This window comes from Drosophila persimilis, unplaced genomic scaffold (genome assembly GCF_003286085.1).
Source record: "Drosophila persimilis strain 14011-0111.01,24,50 unplaced genomic scaffold, DperRS2 tig00000431-arrow-pilon, whole genome shotgun sequence".
Taxonomy (NCBI): Eukaryota; Metazoa; Arthropoda; class Insecta; order Diptera; family Drosophilidae; genus Drosophila; species Drosophila persimilis.
In genome coordinates this window covers 4,043,957-4,064,914 of record NW_020825312.1, presented here as the reverse complement: position 1 = coordinate 4,064,914, position 20,958 = coordinate 4,043,957, and the positions used below count along the sequence as shown (strand labels likewise).

Sequence of the window (20,958 nt, the reverse complement as noted above, 5' to 3'; positions counted from 1 at the left end):
GTCAACCGAAATTGCGATTGCGTTAAAACTCTATAAATACCAGAGTAACATGCGACAACAGCAACAACTGCGAGTCCGGCGAGGACATGCTGATGCGGCAGCAACACAATCTAATCCGGTTATTGCATTTTAAATGCGCTACAAGCTCTCACTCTGGTCGGTCCTGAGCAATAACAGGGATAGGGGCAGTGGCAGGGGCTGGGTCAGAGTAAGGAGCAGCGGCAGGAGCAGGATCCTGCTCACTCCACGCTCTCAATTCATTTTCAATTATTTTCCTAGGCAATTACTGCTGGCTGACATTTGAGCTCTGCGTTCAGTTTGCGTATGTTTTCCAAGAGAACATCTCGTTTCTTGAAAATCAGAATACAGTATCTCCATATAAGTACTTTATAAAAAATAAAAAAAATATATATTCACTGTCGCAAAAAATGTCCAATTTACTGTTGAAAACGAAATATTTTGTGCTCCCGTTTCCACAAAGCGCAAGATTTTCCCTTTTTCAAAACGGAAACACTTTTCTACCGAACTGAAACGTAAACGCCTTTCTATACAACAAAATGAATCTCAAGAGCAAAAAGAAAAAATATAAGACTTGTTGATGTATTAACATAAATTTGAGACCATTGCCTTCGTGCCTTCTTTATAAATATTTGTTCTCTAACGGTCCTTAAACCATTGAAAATTTATAATAATTGATAATTGATAACAGAGGATGTTGAGCGCCTAACAGCACTTAAGAAAATGTGCCACAAATTCGTGGAAAAGGGAGCACCTTAAAACAAAAACGAAACTTTTTGGCTGAAAACGCAAAAGTAAGTGAAAACTGGAGCCTGCCTGGTTATACCATAAACGGTCACACTGATCTGCAGCTTGTAATGCGCTTATCTAGGAAGCCAGCCAGAACCAGAACCAGCACAGGCACAAGCACCACATGGAAGAAGGCCTGACCAAAACCCCGATTGCATGCCAACTCTTTCAAATTTTAATGCAATTTAACAGCATATTAAACAGCAGGAGTCTGCGGTCGGAAGCCACAATGCTGCCAGTCTGTTGGTGGGCGTGTATTTGTGTGTGTGGGAAAGAGTCCTGCAACAGTTGTTAGTGCTTGCCGCAAAATTTTACTGGAGCAGAGGGCGAACTTTCAAATGAAGATAGTAGTAGCAGGACCTCCTGCCTCCAGACCTGCTCTTGGCTGCAAGGTGAATAAGAAGCTGTTGAATGTATGTGTGTTAGTGCGAGTGTGAGTACCAGGGCATTGAGGGTATTCATGAACTGGTAGAATGGCTAATCAATTGCGCGCACATTGAGCACAAATCAAATTACAAACTTATCGCGTCCAACGATTTTTGCAGAAAACTTTTCAAGCTTTCCACTCTCCTCTTTTTCTGTTTGAGATCAACTTTTGCTCAATTTGATTTTTCAACAAAAAAGTAGAACTTTTCGTCTTTTTACCTGCCCTTTCGTGTGCGTCTATTCGTACTTTTGCTTGTCGTTAAACAAACTTATCCAATAAAACTTTTGTCAACATTGATTTAAGGCTAAAGAGGATGCATATTATAGGAAAAATGCGGGGTGGATGGACGGGGGGGCTGGGGAGAAAGAGTGGTAGGAAGCTGAAAAGCATTTGACATTTCGTTTTGCTCTTATCATGTGTCAAAAAATGTTAAGCGCAAAGGGACTCAGGCAGGGTTGTCATGTGTCCTGCATATTTATCTGAAAGTTTGTCTGAGAAGTGTAACCCCAGTTTTCTTTTGTTCGTTTCGTGCAAGAAAATCACAGTGTAGATAGACATTATCTAATGGATTCCATTGACTATTCAATGCAGCTGGCAACCCTGGCGCACACACACATGCTCTGACCCAGCCACACACCCACACCACGGGGCACGGTACCCAACGCTTATTATGTGTGCTTAAGCCAGTTTTTGCCTTGTCCTCGAACAAACAGAAAGTGTTGGGGCATGCCGCATAAGTAGAGCAGTCCAAGACAAAGTTTTCCATTGCAACCTGATGCTGCTGCCGTCGTTGTTGCTGTTGCTGTTATTGCTGCTGTTGCTGTTGCTGTGGCAGGAATGCATTTACAGTTAGCTGACTGCGGTAGCTTCTCTTTATCCACTTCTACTTAATACTTTAATAGTTGCAAAAGTTTGCTCAGCACGGGCTTAAGTAGCTCTCCTCGCCGCTAGCCTCACCTCGCCTCGCCTCCGCTCGGACTTGGACTCGGACTTGGACTAACTCGGTTTGTCTAGGGTAGTGCTTAAAATAACTGTAAAACTGCCAACATAAATCTGGCCGCAACATCTTTTATGTTGCCACTAGCCCGAAGTTAATGCCAGCCACGTGAGCATCTCCCGATTAAAGACTTAAAGTGCACTCGCACTCGACTCGCCTCGACTCCTCCACGAGGTGGACGGCAGTGGAAGCCCAGAGAATGAAGATTAAAAAGTTGAGCAGACAAACAACAAATTGACGCGTATCTTTTGCATATTGAATAAAAGTCAAATTGTGTTTGGCATATTAAGCGGGACTCAGTCGGAAATCGGAGTCTGAATCGAAAATCGAAAGCAAATCTCTGCCAAATCCCTGTCCTCCTTCCCATGGCCTCTGCTGTCCTGTTCGTCGGGTGGGGAAAAGTGATTTTTCTTGTCGGACTTACGGCTTAGCGACGCAGCAGTTTTCACTGCAAATTCCGCGATTCTGGCCAATAAGTTTGAACAAGTCTGTGGGAGTCGGGAGTGTCTCCTGTCCTAGTTGGATGTCTTGAATATTATTCAAACTTGATGCCCAGAAAATGGTGGGGGAGTGCTTTAAATATTTTTGTTCTGTCATTTGATAATCTCTGCTATCGAATCTGCTCGCCTTTTAGTGGAATGCAATTTGGTTTCTTCATCGAATAACAACTGTTTGCTGGCTCTTTGTCCGACTCAACACTGTTGACATTTAATTACTCGCTTTTCGAGTATGCTTTATGGTAGCTATCGGCCATCGAAAATATGTAAAATAAATATTTTTCTGGCTTTCGCTGTAATTCAAGCTTATGGAATGTGTGCGCAGCTCCGAACAGGACACTGCGAAAACCGCAGTATTTTGTCAAATTTCATGAGCGGTTGAACGGCGAGGTGTGCTCCAAAATAACGTATTGTTAATGCAGGAACATAATATTGAATGCATACGTACAGTGTTCTCGGATTCAGATGAAAATGAGAACAATTGTGAAGTTTTCTTTTGTTTGTAACCTCTGAATCTACTCTCGGAGGACGAATGTTGTATACAAGGCAATAAATTGTATAAATATTCCATAGACAGGCAGAATGTACAAGTGGCAAGCGGCAGCCTGGACGCTAATGAGCCAAACGCAATGCAAATTGATAGCCCGTTTTTCAGCCACACCCTGTCCACAGTCCACACCGATGGCCTCTCCGTGGGCTGACTTAAGGGATTAGCATCATTATGCACAGTTTATTTGTTTAAATATATACATATTTGTGTGTGTGTGTTTGTGTGGGGGTGTTAAATGTAATTTCATGTAATTGTTTTTAATTTCCATGCATTTATAATTCAACATTCGCGTGGCGCTTAGAGGGCCGCGACTCTTCACGCTGGAGTTCCATGGAAAGCTCATTTGCGCTCCGGCTGCAGGCTATGAGTGTCCGTAGTGTCCTCGAGTCCTCCGGTTGGGGCACCGAGCTCCGACTCCGCTTGGGGGGAGGCTGGTGTAATTATGCAAATTTTTAATGAGTGTGAAAATTGCCTTTTCAAGCAACAAGTATTCGTGTCTTGGTCCGTGTTCTTCCACTGGGAGCTCATTGACAGCGGATAATTCCCTTTGACCCACAGCCCCAGAAGCCAGGAACCCATTTACCTTCTGAATCCTGCTGCTTCTGCTTCCTGATTGTGATTTCCGCTTCCTCCTCTCAAATCCTTCTCATGCGAGAGAGCTGAGCGGAGTTGACTGCTGGCATTTGCTCTTTGGATTTAAACAGATTTTGTCAAACTAAACATGAATTTGCACTTTTATTCACATACTCGCATGGCTGTGTGTTCGTCTGAAAGAGAGAAAAGCACGAGAGAGTGAGAGTGAGATGGGTAGAGAGGGAGAGTGTGACGAAAGCCGATTTGATGCCCTCTCACATAAGTGGTCCCCCCGCATTACGGTTAAGCCCTTTCAGACCCTGTTCCGCATATGGCGAAGAGTGAGCAGCGAATGGGTCTGAATCGTACTCATCCAAGCTGTTAAATGGAACAATTAACAGGTTACAGAGGAGCGGATTTTCATGTGGTATGAGTCCCTCGCTTTAGTTGAATAAATGACGGTCGGGCGGATTTCAGCTCTTAAGGAGATCACGAAAGCTTGTGTCTATAAATATTATATTTAAGCAAGAAACATAGAAATAAAATGAAAAACAAACAAACTCCCAATCGAAGGAGATCCGGTACTGCGTATTTAAAGTACATGTGGATCCATGTACCACGGCGAGAAGGCGGGCGAAGATCCCAGTACCGTGGGTGTGCATAAAAATCCACCAGCAGTTCTCTTCTGGTCGCTGCACTCTGACTTTCGATCTGCAAGCTCCATAAGACCGATTCTGCTAGGCAACAGCAGCTTTCTCAGCAGTGAACAGGATTCTAAGGCAGGATTCTTTCAGTGGATGCGCCTCCGTCTGACTACTTCCTGGGCGAAGAGCGCAGAACCGCAATCACACGAAGACGTTTAAGGAGCTGCTGACCAAGAAGAAGGCACTAACCCGCTTCCTTCCGTAACACCAATCCCATTGGCCCACACGAAAAGGAGCAGAGGCTTGAGGCTGCCAATGCTATCCACTCTTCTACGAACGAACCTAAATATATAAAGATATAGAAATATATCCATAAAATATATATTCTGTTAATCTGATAGATGATTATCAATATCGCTCAGAATCGATGGCATGTATGGAAGGTACCTACAAGGTAACTGTCTTCTTCAATTAGCCAATACTTCGGGACCCATACATATGTATATGAAGACACATATGTATGTGTGTACATTTATCCGTATATGTACCCACGAATAGTGTCAGAATGCAAATGCAGATTTTTAAGCCTTGCGGCAGCTTTTGCGCAAACAGATTGTAAACAAATAAATGCTGCCAGCAGACACACTTGCACACTCACTGCCACACACAGATGCCACACACGCATCCATATGCAGACATTGAGGGGTCAGCGGTGGTACACTGAGAAAAAAGAATGTTGGTAAATCAGAAATATACTCTCCAAATTGTCAGCAGATGGTCAGAAAGTCAGACCCCAGATTAAACGTTTTATTTGAATCATTCCTTCATATATTTCTCCGAGTGTAGCGTGGTCAGTTTCGTGCCTGAAATGCCGCTGGGGACATGGGCAGGCCAGCCTTGTTGCCAAAGTTATTTCATTCAATATTTTATTTTACATTCATTTTACTCAACATGGATATGGATTGTGAGTATGTATACATATACGAGTATTTATTCACACGCGTATGAGTATGTATAAGTGTACATTTGTACATATGTGTATGGCTGTAGTGCACACTTTGACTCTGCCGGAAACCTTTTCCACACTTAAGTGGTTAAATTGGCTGTGATAAATTGTTGCAGAGTCAAAGTTGTTGCCACAGCGGCGCTGCGGGGCGCCTCAAGTCACATGTGGAACGGGGCAGGGTGGGTGGCGCGATAAGCCCGCAAGGATATACTATGTATGTGCATAAAAGTAAGAGGCTCTGACTCCCTCTCTGACTCATCTGCTTATTCATGGAGTGCCGTGTGCCTGCCGTTGACAGTAATCATAACGCAGTCATCAGCTAGCATTATTACAGCTGCCTGACATATGACATCTGGGAACTGGGGATCTTGGTAGCATGGGAGCTTAAGCTACGAGTATGTAGGATAGTGGGCTATTAATATGCGAGTGTGTGGGCTAACAGCACACCCGAACCGGGCCGAACCGAACCGCGCCGAACCGAACCCAATGTCATAATGGGCGATGGCTGATGGCTAATGGCTGATGGCTAATGGGAGGTGGGCGTGCCTGAGACTGATGGCATCCTTTTTGCGGCACTCGCGAATTAAATGTCTAGCCAAATGTAGTTTGTCTTGATTAAGACTGTGTCCCAGCGAGAGACCTTAAAGTTTCTAGCGAATTCCGACAATTTTCAACAATTTGCAGTTGCTCGAAAGTCGGTGGGAGCCCAGTAAGCAAATTTTTGCGCTTATCGCCCCACTCATATCAGACAATCTTGATGTGCATATCACTTTTATGGGCAATTCATGCAAAATGCTTCCTGGTGCCAGCAAACAGCGAGAAGCTACCGCCACCCGTACAACAATGCCAACATCGACAATGGCGAGAAATATTCCGGACCCACATGGTCTACCAAATACCCTGCATACAACAAACGAGTAAATGGCCGTGATACAACTCATGCCAGTTTTGGAGTGGCTAAAATTAGGAAGTACTTTCATTAAACCCCTTTTCCTCCATCACATGTTACCATATCTGAGTTATATATTCTTTGTTCCCGATAGGGCATAGTATGTGTCGTATTGATCGACCACTCTCAGGCGGTTTTATGTCTTTTCCGCCTCAATTTTTTAGCGGTGACTAGTGGCGTGCCTCTCGCTGACAGCCCTCCTCCTCGCCATCGCCATCGCCATCGCCATCATCATCATCATCATCATCGTTGTCCTTGCTGCGGTGTCGTGTGTGTTCTCGTTTCTTTCTCTAACTTGCCGGCTGACCAACTGCATTTGCAATTTATAGGCGAATGTGCAGTGCGTTTCGAAAATATCAGCCAGCTGTATCTGCATTTATGTTCTTAGTAAAGCCAATCTCTTTTCTATAAACTGCTTTAAATCCATCATTATATGGCCTTTTAGAGTATTTTTCGAATGTGTAAACCGTCTTAACGCTCTGAAACTCACTGTGACGGTGCATGTATCTGTGTATCTACCCATCTGGCGGTTTTTGTGCCCTTGGAGGACAGAGGCGAACAATGGGAATGTAAATTGTTGCTATGTCTTTGTTTTAATTTTTTCGCCAGCTTTCTATCCTGCCTTCCAGCCAGGAACTAGGCGCATGTTCTGGAGGCCTGTGAAAGGATTTGTATCCTGCTGCCGTTTTCGGTGCACCTTTTTCCCTTGTTTTTGCAATGCCATTTTTTGCGTAAACCGCAACAACATTCGGACTTTGGCTTTTTACTCGTACGAGTAGTTCGCTCAGTTTTCATTGTCACCGCTGTCGTCGTCGTCGTCCTGGTCGTCATCGTTGTCCTGGTCGTTGTCATAGCGCAGTCATCTAATTTTTTGTTCATTTGCATACGGGAGAACAGGGCCAGGATGTGTTTGGTGTTTGCTGTTTGCTGCTTGCTGCTTGGTGCTTTCTGTTGGTCACGTGGCTGTTGGCCATTGCACTCCGTTTGGGGCTCCATTCGAGTTGTTCATGACATTGACGTATGAATTCCTCATAAATACATGCAAGCACACACTCCAAAGTGCCGGGGATGGGGATATGGCCAACCTGGGAGTGCTCTATTCTGGGGTTCACCGACCCAAAAAATCCCCAATAAAACTGGCTTCATTAGCCACCATTAGCCGGCTTTGTTTGCCCCAAAATGAAATTGGGCAGAAAAGTACTAGAGATACAAAAGCAGAGCTGTAGCTGTAGCTGTAGCTGTAGCTGAAGCTGGACACATGGCCTCCAGTGTTGGATGCGTGTGGTGTGTCATTAAAGTTTCATCAACGCCGCAAAATGAAAATGGAGCACAACACACAGCACTCAAGGCCCCTCAACTCCTCAACTGCTTAACTCCTCAACTGCTGAGAAACTCTGAGCCCAGATCCCCAAAGGGCCGCAGGGCAGAATGGGAAGGCCGCCTGATATTGTCATTACATGCTTCAAGGATATTTCCTCTGTGGCGTAACCGAGGCAAATGTACTTTTGACAGTTCAACTCTGGAAAGGGTTGAGAGCTGACCAACCCTCGCCGTGACCCCGACAACCACAGTCCACAAAAGATTTGTTTGCCAGGACAACAGCTGCTTTTGGGCCCGGATAATGCCCGCTGGCCAAGTGGCAGCGGTCTGGGGAGACGTTCCCCCTCCCCTCCCCCCAGACAATTGCCACAAATTGGTTGGTTTAATAGTTCTGAATCTGTTGCGAGTCCCCCATCAGCAGCAGCAGCAGCAATAAATGTTAGGTAAGTATTTAAATATTTATTAGCAAATTCCGTGCCACAATCTCGATGGTGTATCTTGTGTCTCGTATCTTACAGATGGCGCACACATCACGCCCCCATCTGCCTCCTCCTACTCCTGCGCCTCCGCTGGGTATTGGCAATTTTCGTCTTGGCCAATCAAGTTGGCTTGTTAACGCGCATTCGATGTACATACATATTTTTACAGAGGTTACAGAGACACTCTTTTGATTAGCTCTGAAGAAGATTTTCGGGGTTCCAAAATTATCCTCGATCGTAGAAACCAATCTTCTGAGTAATTTCCCCTAGAATTGTGCCAGTAACAGTTTTAGAACGTTAATTTGAGTCGATTTACACAGCTTCCAGAAAACATAAAATTCGACCATTTATTCCTGCCATCATAGCAACATGCTGCTGGCTATGGCAACATGCTGACAAAACACTGGCAACATTCTGTGGAACGCATGTAGCAAATAATTTACACAACATTTTGTGGAACACAAACTGGAACGCATTTGAAAATTGTCATTGAAATATTACAATTTATAAAAGATAAGGATAAGGATACTTATAGTTTAAACCCCCAGCTGCTTCTAAAATAAATTCACAGGCTTTTCTCAACTCAACATATTCTTCGACATATTTGTCCTATCGAGAAAAGTAAAAACTTTATGAACTGTCAAGGATTTCATCAAAATTCCATCCCTGGCTGGAACGATTTCACACATTAAATAAGTACACCGTTTGCCAGTGTTTTCCACCGATAAGAACTGCCAATTTTGGTAGGCACTTGAGAGATTAGTGACACCAATCGCAACGGCCATAAAGGGTTCGATTAGCATAGAGAGGAGCGGCTCCGTGGCTCAGTTGCAACCATGATCTTGACCACCACATTCCTGTGCTTCTGCGTGGCCTCGGCCATCAACTATTTCAGGACGCGCCGGCAGCGGTCGCTGATCAAGAATCTCGGAGGACCCTTCTCCTGGCCCCTGATGGGGGCGATGCACAAGCTGCTGTTCCTCAAGCCGCAAAGTAAGTGGCGCTGGAGGCTCCTGCGGGAACGTTTCTGTTCTGATTTGGCCTGTTAGATTTCTTCCAGCGTAGCCACGAGTATCTGGCTAAGTACGGAGCTGTGACCCGCCTCTGGGTCTTCCACAGACTCTTCATGCCGCTGGCGGACCTCGAGCTGGCCAAACAAGTCCTGCAGAGCGAGCAACATCTGGAGACGGGCTATGAGCTGATGCGGCACTGGCTGGGCGGCGGCGTTCTCATGTGCGACAAGAACCAGTGGACCCAGCGTCACGGGCTCATAGGCAGCATCTTTAACAAGGGAAACATGCTGCCGCTGACGGAGCTGTGTCGCCAGCAGGCGGTGCTACTGCAGCTGACACTGGCGGACCATGCAGAACAACGCGATGTGTTCGATGCTTGGACGATTGTGGCACCCGCTGTGCGGGATCTGATGGTACTGACCACTTGCGGCGTGCGCCCCAGCGAGGGGTATTCCGAGGCCTTCACTTGGTGAGTGACGCGCCCCATAGATTCCTCTGAGAGCATCGCTTCTTTCCCTTAGCCTCACGGAGATCTACCGAAAGCGATTCCTGAGCTTGCAGTCGGTGAACCGCTTCACCTTCTGGGTCAGCTCTCCCCTATTACGGCGGCGACAGGCGCAACTCATCAAGCAACTGAATGACGAGCACAAAGAGCACATCGATCGATGCCGAAGACTGCAGAAGCAGGAGGAGCAACTCAAGGCTGGAAACGTGGTGGTGGATCGCATTGACCCACTGCCTGCGCAGTGGCATCAATCACTGCTGGAGATTCTGCTGGCCAGCAACCATAATCCCGAAATCTCGGACGACGACATCTGTGCAGAGCTGAATACCTGCAACTATCTAGGATACTTGCTCTGCAGCTCGGCCCTCTGCTTCTCCCTAGTCACGATTTCCCGTCATCCGGCTGTTCAGCAGCGCTGCCTGGAGGAGCTACGGAAGGCTCAGAGAGAAGACCAGAGCTGGGACGTGCGACGGCTGCCCTACCTGGAGGCCGTGCTGCTGGAGACGCTGCGCCTCTACCCACCCCAAGTCATTGTCGGCCGCCACTTGACCGAGGATATGCCCTACAGTGAGTGCTCGTATCAATGAGATACGATATATCTTTGATCCGATTTTCGTATGATCCCCAACAGCTCATAGCGAGGTGGGGGACGGCACTCTACCCTTTGGCGCCGAGATATATGTGAATCTCTTTGAAATGCAGCGCAACGAGGACCGCTATCTGAATGCGAGCCACTTTCGGGCGGAGAGATTTCTGGAGTCCCCGCCAGAGATCTACAGCTTCAGCATGGGTCCACGCTGCTGTCCGGCCAAGCAGTTCAGCATGGTGCTGCTCAAGACCCTAATCGCCCCAATCCTCTTAAACTTCGAGCTGCTGCCCTATGGTGATGCCCCTCGCCTCGACTTACGACTCTCTCTGGGCTCATCTAATGGCTTTCAATTGGCTCTGAAGCCACGATAGGATCACAAGGATGGACCCGTTTAATAATACTGTTTAATATTTATGAATATATTTTGGAATGTAATAATGTAAACTCTAAATGCACGAATGCATCAGATCAACACCTGTTATACCTTTTCATTGTGTATCGTTGCGCCTGCGCATTCCCAACTGGAAGCCCGTGTCCGAGCGCAAGACAATGTTGATGACGCACTCGACGGGCTCGCCCAGCGGCAGCAGCTCGTACTCGCGCACGATCTTGGCCAGCATCATCTTCATCTCCAGCTGTGCAAACTTCTGGCCGATGCAGTTCCGTGGCCCGGCGCTGAAGGGGATAAAGGTGAAGGGCGAATATCGCTCCCCGTTCTCGTGTCGTTCGGGGATGAACTCTTCGGACTGGGGGAACTCGTTTTTGTTCCGCTGCATGCCATAGATTCCGATGAGGAACTCAGATCCGGCCGGAATAACGCCATCGCCGTACTTGGAGTGGCCTGCAAGAAGATGGGGAGCAGTGGAGCCTGGAGAAAGCACTCTATTTAGACTACTTGACACCTACTGTACTTGAAGTCCGTTTGCAGCTTTCGTCCGACCAGGGGCACGGGCGGATACAACCTGAGCGACTCCTTAATAACACACTCCAGGTACTTCATCTCGTTTAGATCGCGGATGGTGACGGGCCGCTTGCGATCGGTGCCTATGACCCGGAGTATCTCCTCCAGCATCTTCTCCTGCACCTGCGGATGACGCGCCAGCACGTGCAGGCAGAAGGACAGTGCGCTGGTGGTGGTGTCGTGACCCTCGAACATGAAGGTGTCCACCTCCTCGCGGATCTCGTCATTGGTCAGCGGACGCCCATCGACAGTGGCCAGCAGCAGTACATCGAGCAGGGCCATCCGTCGCTTTCTGCCCACATCGTCGTCGGGAGACGGGCTCAACTTGGACCCCTGCTGCTCCTCGAGTGTCCGCCGGCGCTCTTCTATCACCTTGGTGGTAAAGTCGTGCATGGTGCGGATGAGCTGCGTCTGACGCCACTTCATGTACGGGTGGGTCAGCGTGAAGAGCAGCTCCACCTGCAGGTAGACGGATATGAAGCGCCAGCTCAGTAGAGCAGTGCACCTGCAATCAGAGACTAATGAGTTGGAACGGGGTTCTCTGCTCTCTTTGAGGATGGATGGATGGATGACTGGACTCACTCGTTGACTGCCTCCGCGTACGGAGTGCTCTCCGCAGCCTGGGCGTGGATTTTAGTGCCCATGGCAGTCTCCGCAATGATGTCCAGGGCTGCCATGCAGATGGGCCGGTAGACGTCGAAGGTCTGGCCATTGGCCCGAGGGGCCAGGCGCTCCACACAGACGTTGGACTGCTGGTCAAAGACCTCCACGAACTGTTCCAGTATCGAGAAGTGGAAGGTGGGTGTGATGATCTTGCGGCGCTGATGCCACACCTTGCCGTCGCTCAGGAGCAGCCCATTGCCCAGCCACTTTCCCAGGACCCGGTACACGGGATGCTTCACCAGATGCTCCTGGCTGCTTAACAGCTGCTCGTTGATCTCGGAGTCGGCGCTCATTATCAGCAGGCGGTTCAGAATCCACACCCGCTGCAGCGGTCCATATTTGCGCATATTCTCACCGCTTACTTTGATGAAGGCTGCGGTTGGAGAAGATCAGGAAAAAAACATTGATGATAACTTTTAATCGCTCAAGGCAGCGTTATCATTAACTCTTTAGTCCAAAGATTTTTGAAGCTCATAAATAATTATTAACAATATTAATAGATATGCATATGTGTTCCATAGTTCCCCTGAACCACATCTGAATGCAAATATGATAAGGTACTGGGCTCAAGTGGCTGCTTAAGTGCTATTTACTGAAAACATAAACACCTCTTAATCTGCACTGAATGTTTGGCACAAAAAAGTATTTTTAAAGTAAGATTAAATGTTTGCATGATAAAGGCAGTTGGTATATATTTGTTTCATCTTTATGGTTCCAAGTGCATTGATACTGGTATACCAATAATTACAACAGAGGCTAAGGGTAGTGTTGCGAATTCCTACAAACCAGTTGGCAGTCCCAAGTTCCATATCCGCTCAAAGGAATCCGCCCTATTTGCAGATCTCCAAGATTGCCCTGAAATCTGTGGTTTATTTTCTGTCTGACAGCATCAATAAGTAATTCATTTCATTTTCAGAATATTGCCTAAAGTATTGTGTGTATGTGTAGACCATTCGTTCATTCAATTAGAATCGGCGATTCAGTAGGTTATGGGAAGATTAGCAGCATTATCGTATTGTTCTATGAAGCTTCCAAAAAACCAAGAGAGCATGAATTCCGAAAAAAACGAGAATTATAAAAAAAGAGAATCCCATCTGGATTACACCTAGCTCTTATCGGTTAAGAGAGAGCAAGAGAACAAAACAAATGAATGAATATGCTCACTATGCAGCAAAGCGTAGATTGATCTGTCTCTCTCCCTCTCTCTCTGTCAAGTGATATGCAATAAATAGTACATTTCAAAGTGTGCTCGTAAACAATTGAAAACTTTTTGTGGTTTTGTAATTGCTTTTCGCGTTCGCGTGCATCAGCGGAAAAAGGGAGAATGTGGATGGAATGGGGTGGACCTTAATCAGCGATCTACCCCCTACAAAATTCAGTTTTGATTCGGTTTTGAGAGCACTTTATCGATTATCGTTTTTACAGACAGGACATTATTACGATCGATTTAATTACATACTCTTTGGGTTCATGCTGGACATGATGTGCAGGGCTCCCAGCAATGGGGGGCACATGGGTCCCGGCAGATTGGACACGGCCCGGCGACGCTCCGCCTGGCCGCGATGGACGAGCCAGCCAACGGCCACCAGCAGTAGGACCAGCACCAACAGCAGCATTTTGCACTCTGACTCGAACAGACGATCCGCGGATCGGATAGGCCTGCAAGGCGCACTTCGACTACGACTACGACTACGATTACGATTGCCAGTGCGAGTATCTATCTAATCGGAGTCCGATTCGAATGTAAAACAAAGTGCATGCCATTCGGACCCAAACCGATAATTGAGCGGCACTTGTGCTAATCTAACCGGACTACCAGTATCTTGAGCAAGTGTAAGTAAATGGCACGATTACTTATGTTAATTATTCTCGATTCAGTGGCGATTGCCTGGCCCGTCGCGCGATAACGAGGAGTCCGTTCCCCCGGGGCTCATTGGCAGCGTGGGTTTTGTGGGGCATTTGGCCAGGAGTCGTGAACTTTTTTTGAAGTAATTTCCGTTAGAGACACTCGTGCGGAAATTAAAACATTTGCCCTGACCTGACCTCCAGAATGGAGGGCGGTGGAGGTAACAAATGGATGGATGGGTATACAATTGGATAGATGGACGGTCAGCTGCCGGAGCAGCCTTCGAAAAAACTAATTAACAGCAGTTTCCTGGGCCAGGCAACTTTGACTTTGTAATGGCTTTTTATTATTTTTAAAATACTCGTACCTCGTACCGACCAGTATCTGTATCTACGGGATGGGAGAGAGTATAAATGTGGGCTGCGACAGGCGGCGGTCAATTGTAGACAGAATGTGAATTTTCAATTTTCACAATGACTTTTATAAATAAAATCCTTGGATATCGCGTTTCGCATTCGTTTCAGTCTAGGTCTTTGTCTCGATTTCTGTTTCTGTTTCTGTTGCTTCGCTGCATCGGACAGAAAGATTTTCTGCATTAATTTTGCATATTAAAAATGCAATTTGTTGCGTTAATTGCAGCATGTGAAATGCATCCGACAATGCCAGTGATATGCAAGTCCACCGTGTATGTACATACGTACATGCAATAAGTACATATGTACATATCCACCAGACGAAGCAGCCAAGTCACGTTGATAGACGAGCCGACAACGCGGCGTATGCGTGTGCGTATTGCGAGAATCGACTGATGAAGTGAATAAGGGAAGTGAGAGACGGGGAAGACGGGGAAGACGGGGAAGAGGATGAGACAGCCCATGGATGGATATTGAAATTATTTCAAAGAACCCCAGAGAATCCAATGCCGAAAATTTACAGATTTTCGGGGGGAATTTTAAACTTAAAGTTTTGTGAATTCCCTTGCCCTAAAAAAAACAAACATTTGTATAAAACTTGTGTATTTGTGCAGTGTATGCATAATAGTTAAACGGCTTTATTTGCAAATTAAGTGTTTTAACAACATGCAATGCAATCGTTATGCATTCGATGGATCATTTCAAACCAGTTTCAGAGCTCGAACGTAACTAAATTTATACAAAAATCTGTGGAGGCAGCTTACAGCACACGGTGGTAATATTCTCTTTAAAAAAAACAACACCAGTCATTCGTTTTAATTATAGAAAACATATTCAATTATTAAATAGTGAAATGGCTGGCTACGTATGCCAAAAGTGTGCTCAGTAAACCAACAAGGATGTTTAAGTCCTGACTCCCTGGCGCCCTATTGCTGACAGGTTTTCTTTGAATCGCAGGTATGGCTCTCCCGGGTGGATACTTCTCAATGGCCTTCTCGGCCAGCGCGCGTATCCCCACCCAGGTCTCTGTCGTCAGCCTTCGGATGGCCGTGGGCGGTGGAAAGAACTTGTACTCCACACCAAACGCCAGGCCCGACATCTCGAACACAAAGGACAATGGAAAGCCGACCTTAAAGGCGTAGTCTAGGCTCGTACCGCCCACCATTCCGCCGTAGTAATAGGCCTGCTTTGGCTTGATTTGTGTACCCGTTTCCCTCAGTATCCTGTCCGTGGCGAACCGAGCAATCTCCTTGAGCTCGTGATGGTTCCTTGTGGGGGAGGACTCGAATACCCACGGATAGAACATCGATCGGTTTGCTGTGTGCAGGGACAGGTACATTGTGCCACTCCCGTTGTCTACCAACTCATGCATTATGTCCCGCACTAGGCGGGCCTCCGCCTCGGAGAACGGCTCGCTGCCGGCGTATGATTCGGTGCAGGGATCTGCCAGCTCGGAATATCCCTGCCCCCAGGCCACATCGAAGTTGCGGTTCAGATTGGTCCCGAAGCACTGCCTGCCGTTCGGGGAGCGGTTGTTGCGCCACCACCTGTCTGAGTTGCGAGAGAACTCGTAGCCATCCGGATTGGCCAGCGGCAGTACGATCCAGTTAAAGTTCTTCAGTAGATCGGCGTTCTCCGCGAAATTGACCACGAGCTGGTGGATGGCATAGAGCGCGGCCATGGGGGTCATCCATTCTCGGGCGTGCAATTCTGCATCCATAAAGATTGTTCTCTTTCCCGGCACCCCATCGCCGTTCGATATGGTTATCGTCTTCAACATGCGGTTCTCGTAGGTCCGGCCTGCATCCTTCAAAAAAACCCGATTGGGGTAGTCCTTCGCGAGGGTATCCAAGTAATCCATCACCCCCTCGTAGCTGTAGTAATCGCTCAGATCCAGTTCTGGCGATCCTACGTTCCCCAGCGTCGCCGAGGGGTCGACGCTGGCCACGAACAACATTATCGCACACAGAGCTCTCCGCATGTTTCCAGAGAGCGAGAAGCAGCGGAACTAGCTCTGTCCTCGATCATCGGCGCTATATATAGCATCGTTCGCCGATGGCCGGGCATCAGGAGAGACATCTGCTTGGGGTCGAAGCTGCAGTTACCCTCGACACTCGAATGGAAATATTAAAATACTACCATTCATAATTAATATGACTTATCTGATTGATCAATATTATAGTCCTTGTCTTTCATCAGCTGTAGAGCAAACGAGAGTCAAGTCCAATATCCCCTGGACACTAGAGCTCACTTTTAATCAATTGAATTCACCAGAATTCACAACGGCTTCTTATTTGAGATTGGGCTCTGACAATTGATAAGACTGTAGATGAGTTCCCATGAATTTTCTCGCGGGGAAAGTGAATGCCGATTGATACTTATATGTTTATATATTTTATGTCCATAGCTATAGCTTATTCTGATGTAATTTGCAAAGTATAAATCCAATTCGAACAGGTTGAGTTTATCCGACGATGCAATGTGGCGTTTGGCAGGCGCGTCACTCGCTCGAGCATCGAAAGTGAAATCAAATTCATTGGAGTTTTTCCAATCTCTCTGAGAGCAAATTCAAAAACACATACAATTATAAATTTCATTGCCCTCTACTTGTATGGGGTGATTAATTAACTGTGCGTTTGATAGTTTCTTATTTGTTCTTTATTCGTAATTCTAAATATTAAAAAAAAAAAAATGTTTTTGGAGCTGATCAGTGATTATCTCTACTACATCACTGCCAAGGCCAGATATGCCAGAAGCGCACTGAAAGTGGCTGCGGGAAGACCAAAGCTCCCATCTACAGATGGGGCATCATTCGTGGCTGGGGCACAGGTCGAATTGGCGTGTTTCGAGCCATCAGATGGTGGACTGGTGGTGTTGGAACTGCTTTTACTGGGGCTATACATTTCGAGCGCCCCCAACGCCAGATGCCTGACTCCCTCCCAACCCTCCATGGCCTGATGGGTGATGAAGGTGGTTTTGCTTTCAGCCTCCGCCCTCATCTCGGGCATCTCAAAGGCAAATAGCAATGGGATGCCGACTTCGTAGGCGTAGTCCAGGCTGGTGCCGCCAACACCGTCGTATCCATAGGCCAGGCTGGGGACGTACACCGACCTCGTCTTTTCGAATATTGCGCCACTGGCCAATTGAGCTATAGCATGGAGGAGCCCATCCGTCTTGCCTGTCTTCCTGAAGTGAGAGAGAGCGAGAGAGATAAAAACTGAGCCGATTTCGAGGTTTAATATATGTAGAACTTACGTATCGAACACCGAAGGATAGAAGATCGACTTGTTCTCTGTGTGCAGAGTTATGTAGAGGAACTCGCGTTTCGTCTCCACCAGATCTCGCATGAGACCACCGACTGCCAAGGTTTCCAACTCGGAGAATGCGGAGCTCCCTGGATAGTATTGGCTGTGTGTTGGGGCATCTTCCGTCAAGTTCCAGTGCGTGTCATAGTTGCGATTCAGATTGGTTCCGTACTGGCCCCCGTGCGGGGAGCGGTTCTTCTGCCAGAGCTTGAGTTTCTGCTCCAGCGAGTACGTGTAGCCATCCGGATTGACCATGGGCAGTACGTACCAGTCACAGGACTCTAGGAGTCTGGCATGCGCATCCTGATTCACCACCAGCTCGTGTACAATCTTCAGGGCCACTGTGGTGGTTATCCATTCGTTGCCGTGGGTACCCGCATCCAGCAGGATGACCTTCTTTTCCGACGTCCCCTGCCCGTCCGAGATCTTCACGAGCTCAACGGATCGGTTCTCGTAGGTGGTGGTCAGCGACTGGCGGGTCACTGTGCAACAGTAGGTCTGGCTCAGGTTTCTCAGATACTCCATCATGCTGTTGTAGCCGTAAAAGTCCTCCAAGTTGAGTGTTGGTGTTGGTTCATCCTCCAAGTCGAGTTCTGTTTCATCTTGCAAGCCGAGTGTAAATGTTGGTTCATCCGTCCAGTCGACTGTTGGTGTTGCTTCATCAGGATTGGGCAAGTCCATGGCGGCTGCCACAGCGATGCAGAAAAGAAGACACACAACTCGCTCCATGCTGCCACAAAGTTCGACCAGTTGCACTGACTTGCTTCCTTCATGTAGCAGCCCTTATATAGGCTTGTGTCGCGCAGAAACTATGTAATCGTATCAGCATGCACTAAATATCCAACTTGGCATGAGTCCGTCAGTTTTCCAGGGAATGCGAGATCGGCTCTGGCTGAATCAGTGGAATCGCCAATAGACTCATCGTGCGTATGCGAATGCATATATCCGCCAATGACTAATCCTTTCCCACCCGCACAGCCCCAAAGATATGTGTATCTATGACAAGATCCTCGAAAGCCTCACTGTATCTTCTTGTATACGAAACACTTTCAGCGTACGATCCACTAATTGAGATAACATTTTCTAGGTTCTCCGGAACAAGCCGGGAATGTTAAAGAAGTTGTCTCTATTTCGTACATTTTTGTGCTCCAGTTTTATCTCGGATTACGGCTTTGCCATTTTGCGGTTTAAAAAGCCATTAAAAAATGTAATTATGTTGATAAATACGTCTTACTGGGCATTTTTTTGCATTTTTATTTTGCCGGCTTTCCTTTTGGCCGTGGCGGCGATGTGGATGGCGATGCGAATGGTCATGGGGCCATGCTGGCCGTGATGGCCATGAGGATCCGGACAAGGACGGAGCAAACTTTAGCCGCAACAACTAAACAAAAACAGCAACTGACAGCACGGCCTTTCTTCATCTCTGCTTTCGCGCTCTCTCCCCGGAGTTTTTGTTGGCTGTTTCAACTTTTGAGCCAACAATTTACTTGCCTTGGCCCGGGCCAGGCAAATATTTTATCATTGCGCCTTTTAGCACTCAAGTGGCGGACAAAAGTGGGGGCTTCTGGGTATCCCGGACTATTGCATTTAAGCGGAGTTTATGGCTTCATTCTGCCATTTGCTCATTTTTTCAATTTGCCTCGCCAATGGGAGAGAACAGTGCCCTCCAACAGTGGCTGGACCCCATTCTGGTAATCATTTTGGCCATTACTTTGATGGCCAGCTAATGAAGCTATCATTTATGCAAAACTATGTGGAAAAAACTTTGAACACAAATTGACTATTGACTCTCACGGCGATGGCCGGGGCTCTGTCCTTAGATCATTCTTTGCAAAATTAATGAGGCTGCAAAAATGTGATTTCAATTTCCAGATTACGCCACTCGAGCACAGCAGTTGTCCAGGTGCATAATTTACGAGGGCAGGGGGAAATATTATTAGTTCATAAGCTGTGTCAGTCGATGGCAGCATCCTGATTCCTGCTGGCTGCTGGCTGCTGGCTACCGACTGCTTCCTATCCTGCTCTCTCGGAAAGGTCCTTGGACTGCGAGCCATGCGAGTCACGTAGCTTCCATGTCCGATTTTTAAGTTTGCGCTGCACAAATCACGTACCCCACTGGCTTTCCATTCCCATCCGACTGGCCCGCAACCAGGCACGGACCGAACAAGGACCCAAGCTAATGTCCTACTTGGGGCTATTTGTAGTGCACTTTGTGTGGATTTTTATGATTTGTTTACGCAGCCTCCGAACGTGGGCGATAAGCACGGAGCGGGCCGCAGGCAAGAGCATCCGGAGACCAACTCCTAGCCAAGCGAAGGACTCGTGAGCCAGGTCCACCGGGATGCGGACGGAAATGTGAAAAGATTCCTACATTTACATCTGAGATATGTCGCTGAACCACGTCACAGTAGGGTATGAAGACAAAAACATATCAGCATTGCGATCTACGAGTGCAAGATGCATTTCTCTGTACTCTACTATAGCTCTTTTGAAAGCACTTGTGAAAGATGAATTACCCCATACCTCAAGTTTACATTGAAGCTATGGGACTGTTGTCGAGATACCCATTTCAATTAATTGCAATCAAAATTTGAAATCTATCTTTTCGGATAGAATGTGGAGCGGGCATTTGAAAGCTCGAAGTTCGAGAACACTTATGAGATATTTTCAAAGGAGCTACGTATATTGTGTTCCAAAAGCTATCGATTGCAGTTTCATTCCTGCAAATCCATCCCTCATCAAAGGTACTCTTACTGAGAAAAATCTTCAAAGAAATTCTTTCAACGCACGATTTATGTAATTATTAAAATTAATTTAACAACTTAGAGAAGAGAGATGAGTCCCTTAGAATCCCCAATGGGTGCCGAAGCCATCGAAGCTCATGTGGGAAACGGACTCTGCCGGTGAGTAGTGGATGACGGCGGGCTGAGCTTGGTGATAGACTGAAGCCTGAGGAGCTGCCTGATGGTAGACAGAGGCCTGAGGAGCTGCCTGATGGTAGACGGCGGCCTGAGGAGCTTCCTGGTGGTAGACATTGGCCACAGGAGCTGCCTGATGGTAGACGGCGGCCTGAGGAGCTGCCTGGGTGAAGAGCTGAGGCTCCGGATGGGCGTGATGGTTGTAGACAGCAGCTTGGGCTGGGGCGGCGTAGGTCACAGTCTTGGCAATCGCCGGCTGGTAGACATTGTTGCTGATGCGAGTGTCCTGCTTGTGCACCTGGGAGTACGGTGTGGCCACGGACTTGGCGTAGTGCGAGACGGTGCCGTCGAAGCTACGCACCACGTTCTGCTGGGTGTGGGCAACGGCGTGCTCGTCGCCGTAGTAGCCGATGGTCGGCTGGGCAATGATGCCGGCCCAGGCGGGGGCCAGGATAAGCAGCAGGGAGGCGGCAAAGCTGAGGAACTGATGGGCCAT

General features: G+C 47.4%; 5 protein-coding genes across 5 annotated transcripts; 1 reads left to right on the top strand and 4 right to left on the bottom strand.

The window, feature by feature from the left end:
- The first annotated feature begins 8,952 nt into the window (after positions 1-8,952).
- On the top strand, positions 8,953-10,830 carry LOC6597199 (probable cytochrome P450 316a1). The gene is made up of 4 exons (XM_002022308.2): positions 8,953-9,242; positions 9,299-9,731; positions 9,784-10,334; positions 10,399-10,830. Exons 1-4 carry the CDS (start codon positions 9,086-9,088, stop codon positions 10,725-10,727), a joined length of 1,470 nt encoding a protein of 489 aa, XP_002022344.1. The 5' UTR covers positions 8,953-9,085; the 3' UTR covers positions 10,728-10,830.
- Positions 10,755-13,666, bottom strand: LOC6597167 (cytochrome P450 4d8). The gene is made up of 4 exons (XM_026989879.1): positions 13,440-13,666; positions 11,900-12,353; positions 11,263-11,822; positions 10,755-11,197 (listed from the first exon to the last, which is right to left on the bottom strand). Exons 1-4 carry the CDS (start codon positions 13,594-13,596, stop codon positions 10,845-10,847), a joined length of 1,524 nt encoding a protein of 507 aa, XP_026845680.1. The 5' UTR covers positions 13,597-13,666; the 3' UTR covers positions 10,755-10,844.
- A 1,206-nt stretch (positions 13,667-14,872) lies between these two features.
- On the bottom strand, positions 14,873-16,202 carry LOC6597168 (carboxypeptidase B). Its single transcript, XM_002022310.2, has one exon. It carries the CDS (start codon positions 16,194-16,196, stop codon positions 15,081-15,083), a length of 1,116 nt encoding a protein of 371 aa, XP_002022346.1. The 5' UTR covers positions 16,197-16,202; the 3' UTR covers positions 14,873-15,080.
- A 760-nt stretch (positions 16,203-16,962) lies between these two features.
- Positions 16,963-18,225, bottom strand: LOC6597169 (zinc carboxypeptidase). The gene is made up of 2 exons (XM_002022311.2): positions 17,495-18,225; positions 16,963-17,425 (listed from the first exon to the last, which is right to left on the bottom strand). Exons 1-2 carry the CDS (start codon positions 18,223-18,225, stop codon positions 16,963-16,965), a joined length of 1,194 nt encoding a protein of 397 aa, XP_002022347.2.
- Positions 18,226-20,388: 2,163 nt separating this feature from the next.
- On the bottom strand, positions 20,389-20,958 carry LOC6597170 (cuticle protein LPCP-23). The gene has a single exon (XM_002022312.1). It carries the CDS (start codon positions 20,956-20,958, stop codon positions 20,389-20,391), a length of 570 nt encoding a protein of 189 aa, XP_002022348.1.

Coding starts and splice junctions, on each gene's coding strand:
- LOC6597167 (XM_026989879.1), bottom strand. CDS start 13,596: ATGCTGCTGTTGGTGCTGGTCCTACTGCTGGTGGCCGTTGGCTGGCTC. Junction 12,354..13,439: donor GTCCAGCATGAACCCAAAGA/GTATGTAATTAA, acceptor CTCCAACCGCAG/CCTTCATCAAAGTAAGCGGT. Junction 11,823..11,899: donor TACGCGGAGGCAGTCAACGA/GTGAGTCCAGTC, acceptor CTCTGATTGCAG/GTGCACTGCTCTACTGAGCT.
- LOC6597170 (XM_002022312.1), bottom strand. CDS start 20,958: ATGGCCCATCAGTTCCTCAGCTTTGCCGCCTCCCTGCTGCTTATCCTG.
- LOC6597168 (XM_002022310.2), bottom strand. CDS start 16,196: ATGTTGTTCGTGGCCAGCGTCGACCCCTCGGCGACGCTGGGGAACGTA.
- LOC6597199 (XM_002022308.2), top strand. CDS start 9,086: ATGATCTTGACCACCACATTCCTGTGCTTCTGCGTGGCCTCGGCCATC. Junction 9,243..9,298: donor GCTGTTCCTCAAGCCGCAAA/GTAAGTGGCGCT, acceptor TTGGCCTGTTAG/ATTTCTTCCAGCGTAGCCAC. Junction 10,335..10,398: donor GACCGAGGATATGCCCTACA/GTGAGTGCTCGT, acceptor GATCCCCAACAG/CTCATAGCGAGGTGGGGGAC.
- LOC6597169 (XM_002022311.2), bottom strand. CDS start 18,225: ATGGACTTGCCCAATCCTGATGAAGCAACACCAACAGTCGACTGGACG. Junction 17,426..17,494: donor TATCCTTCGGTGTTCGATAC/GTAAGTTCTACA, acceptor CTCTCACTTCAG/GAAGACAGGCAAGACGGATG.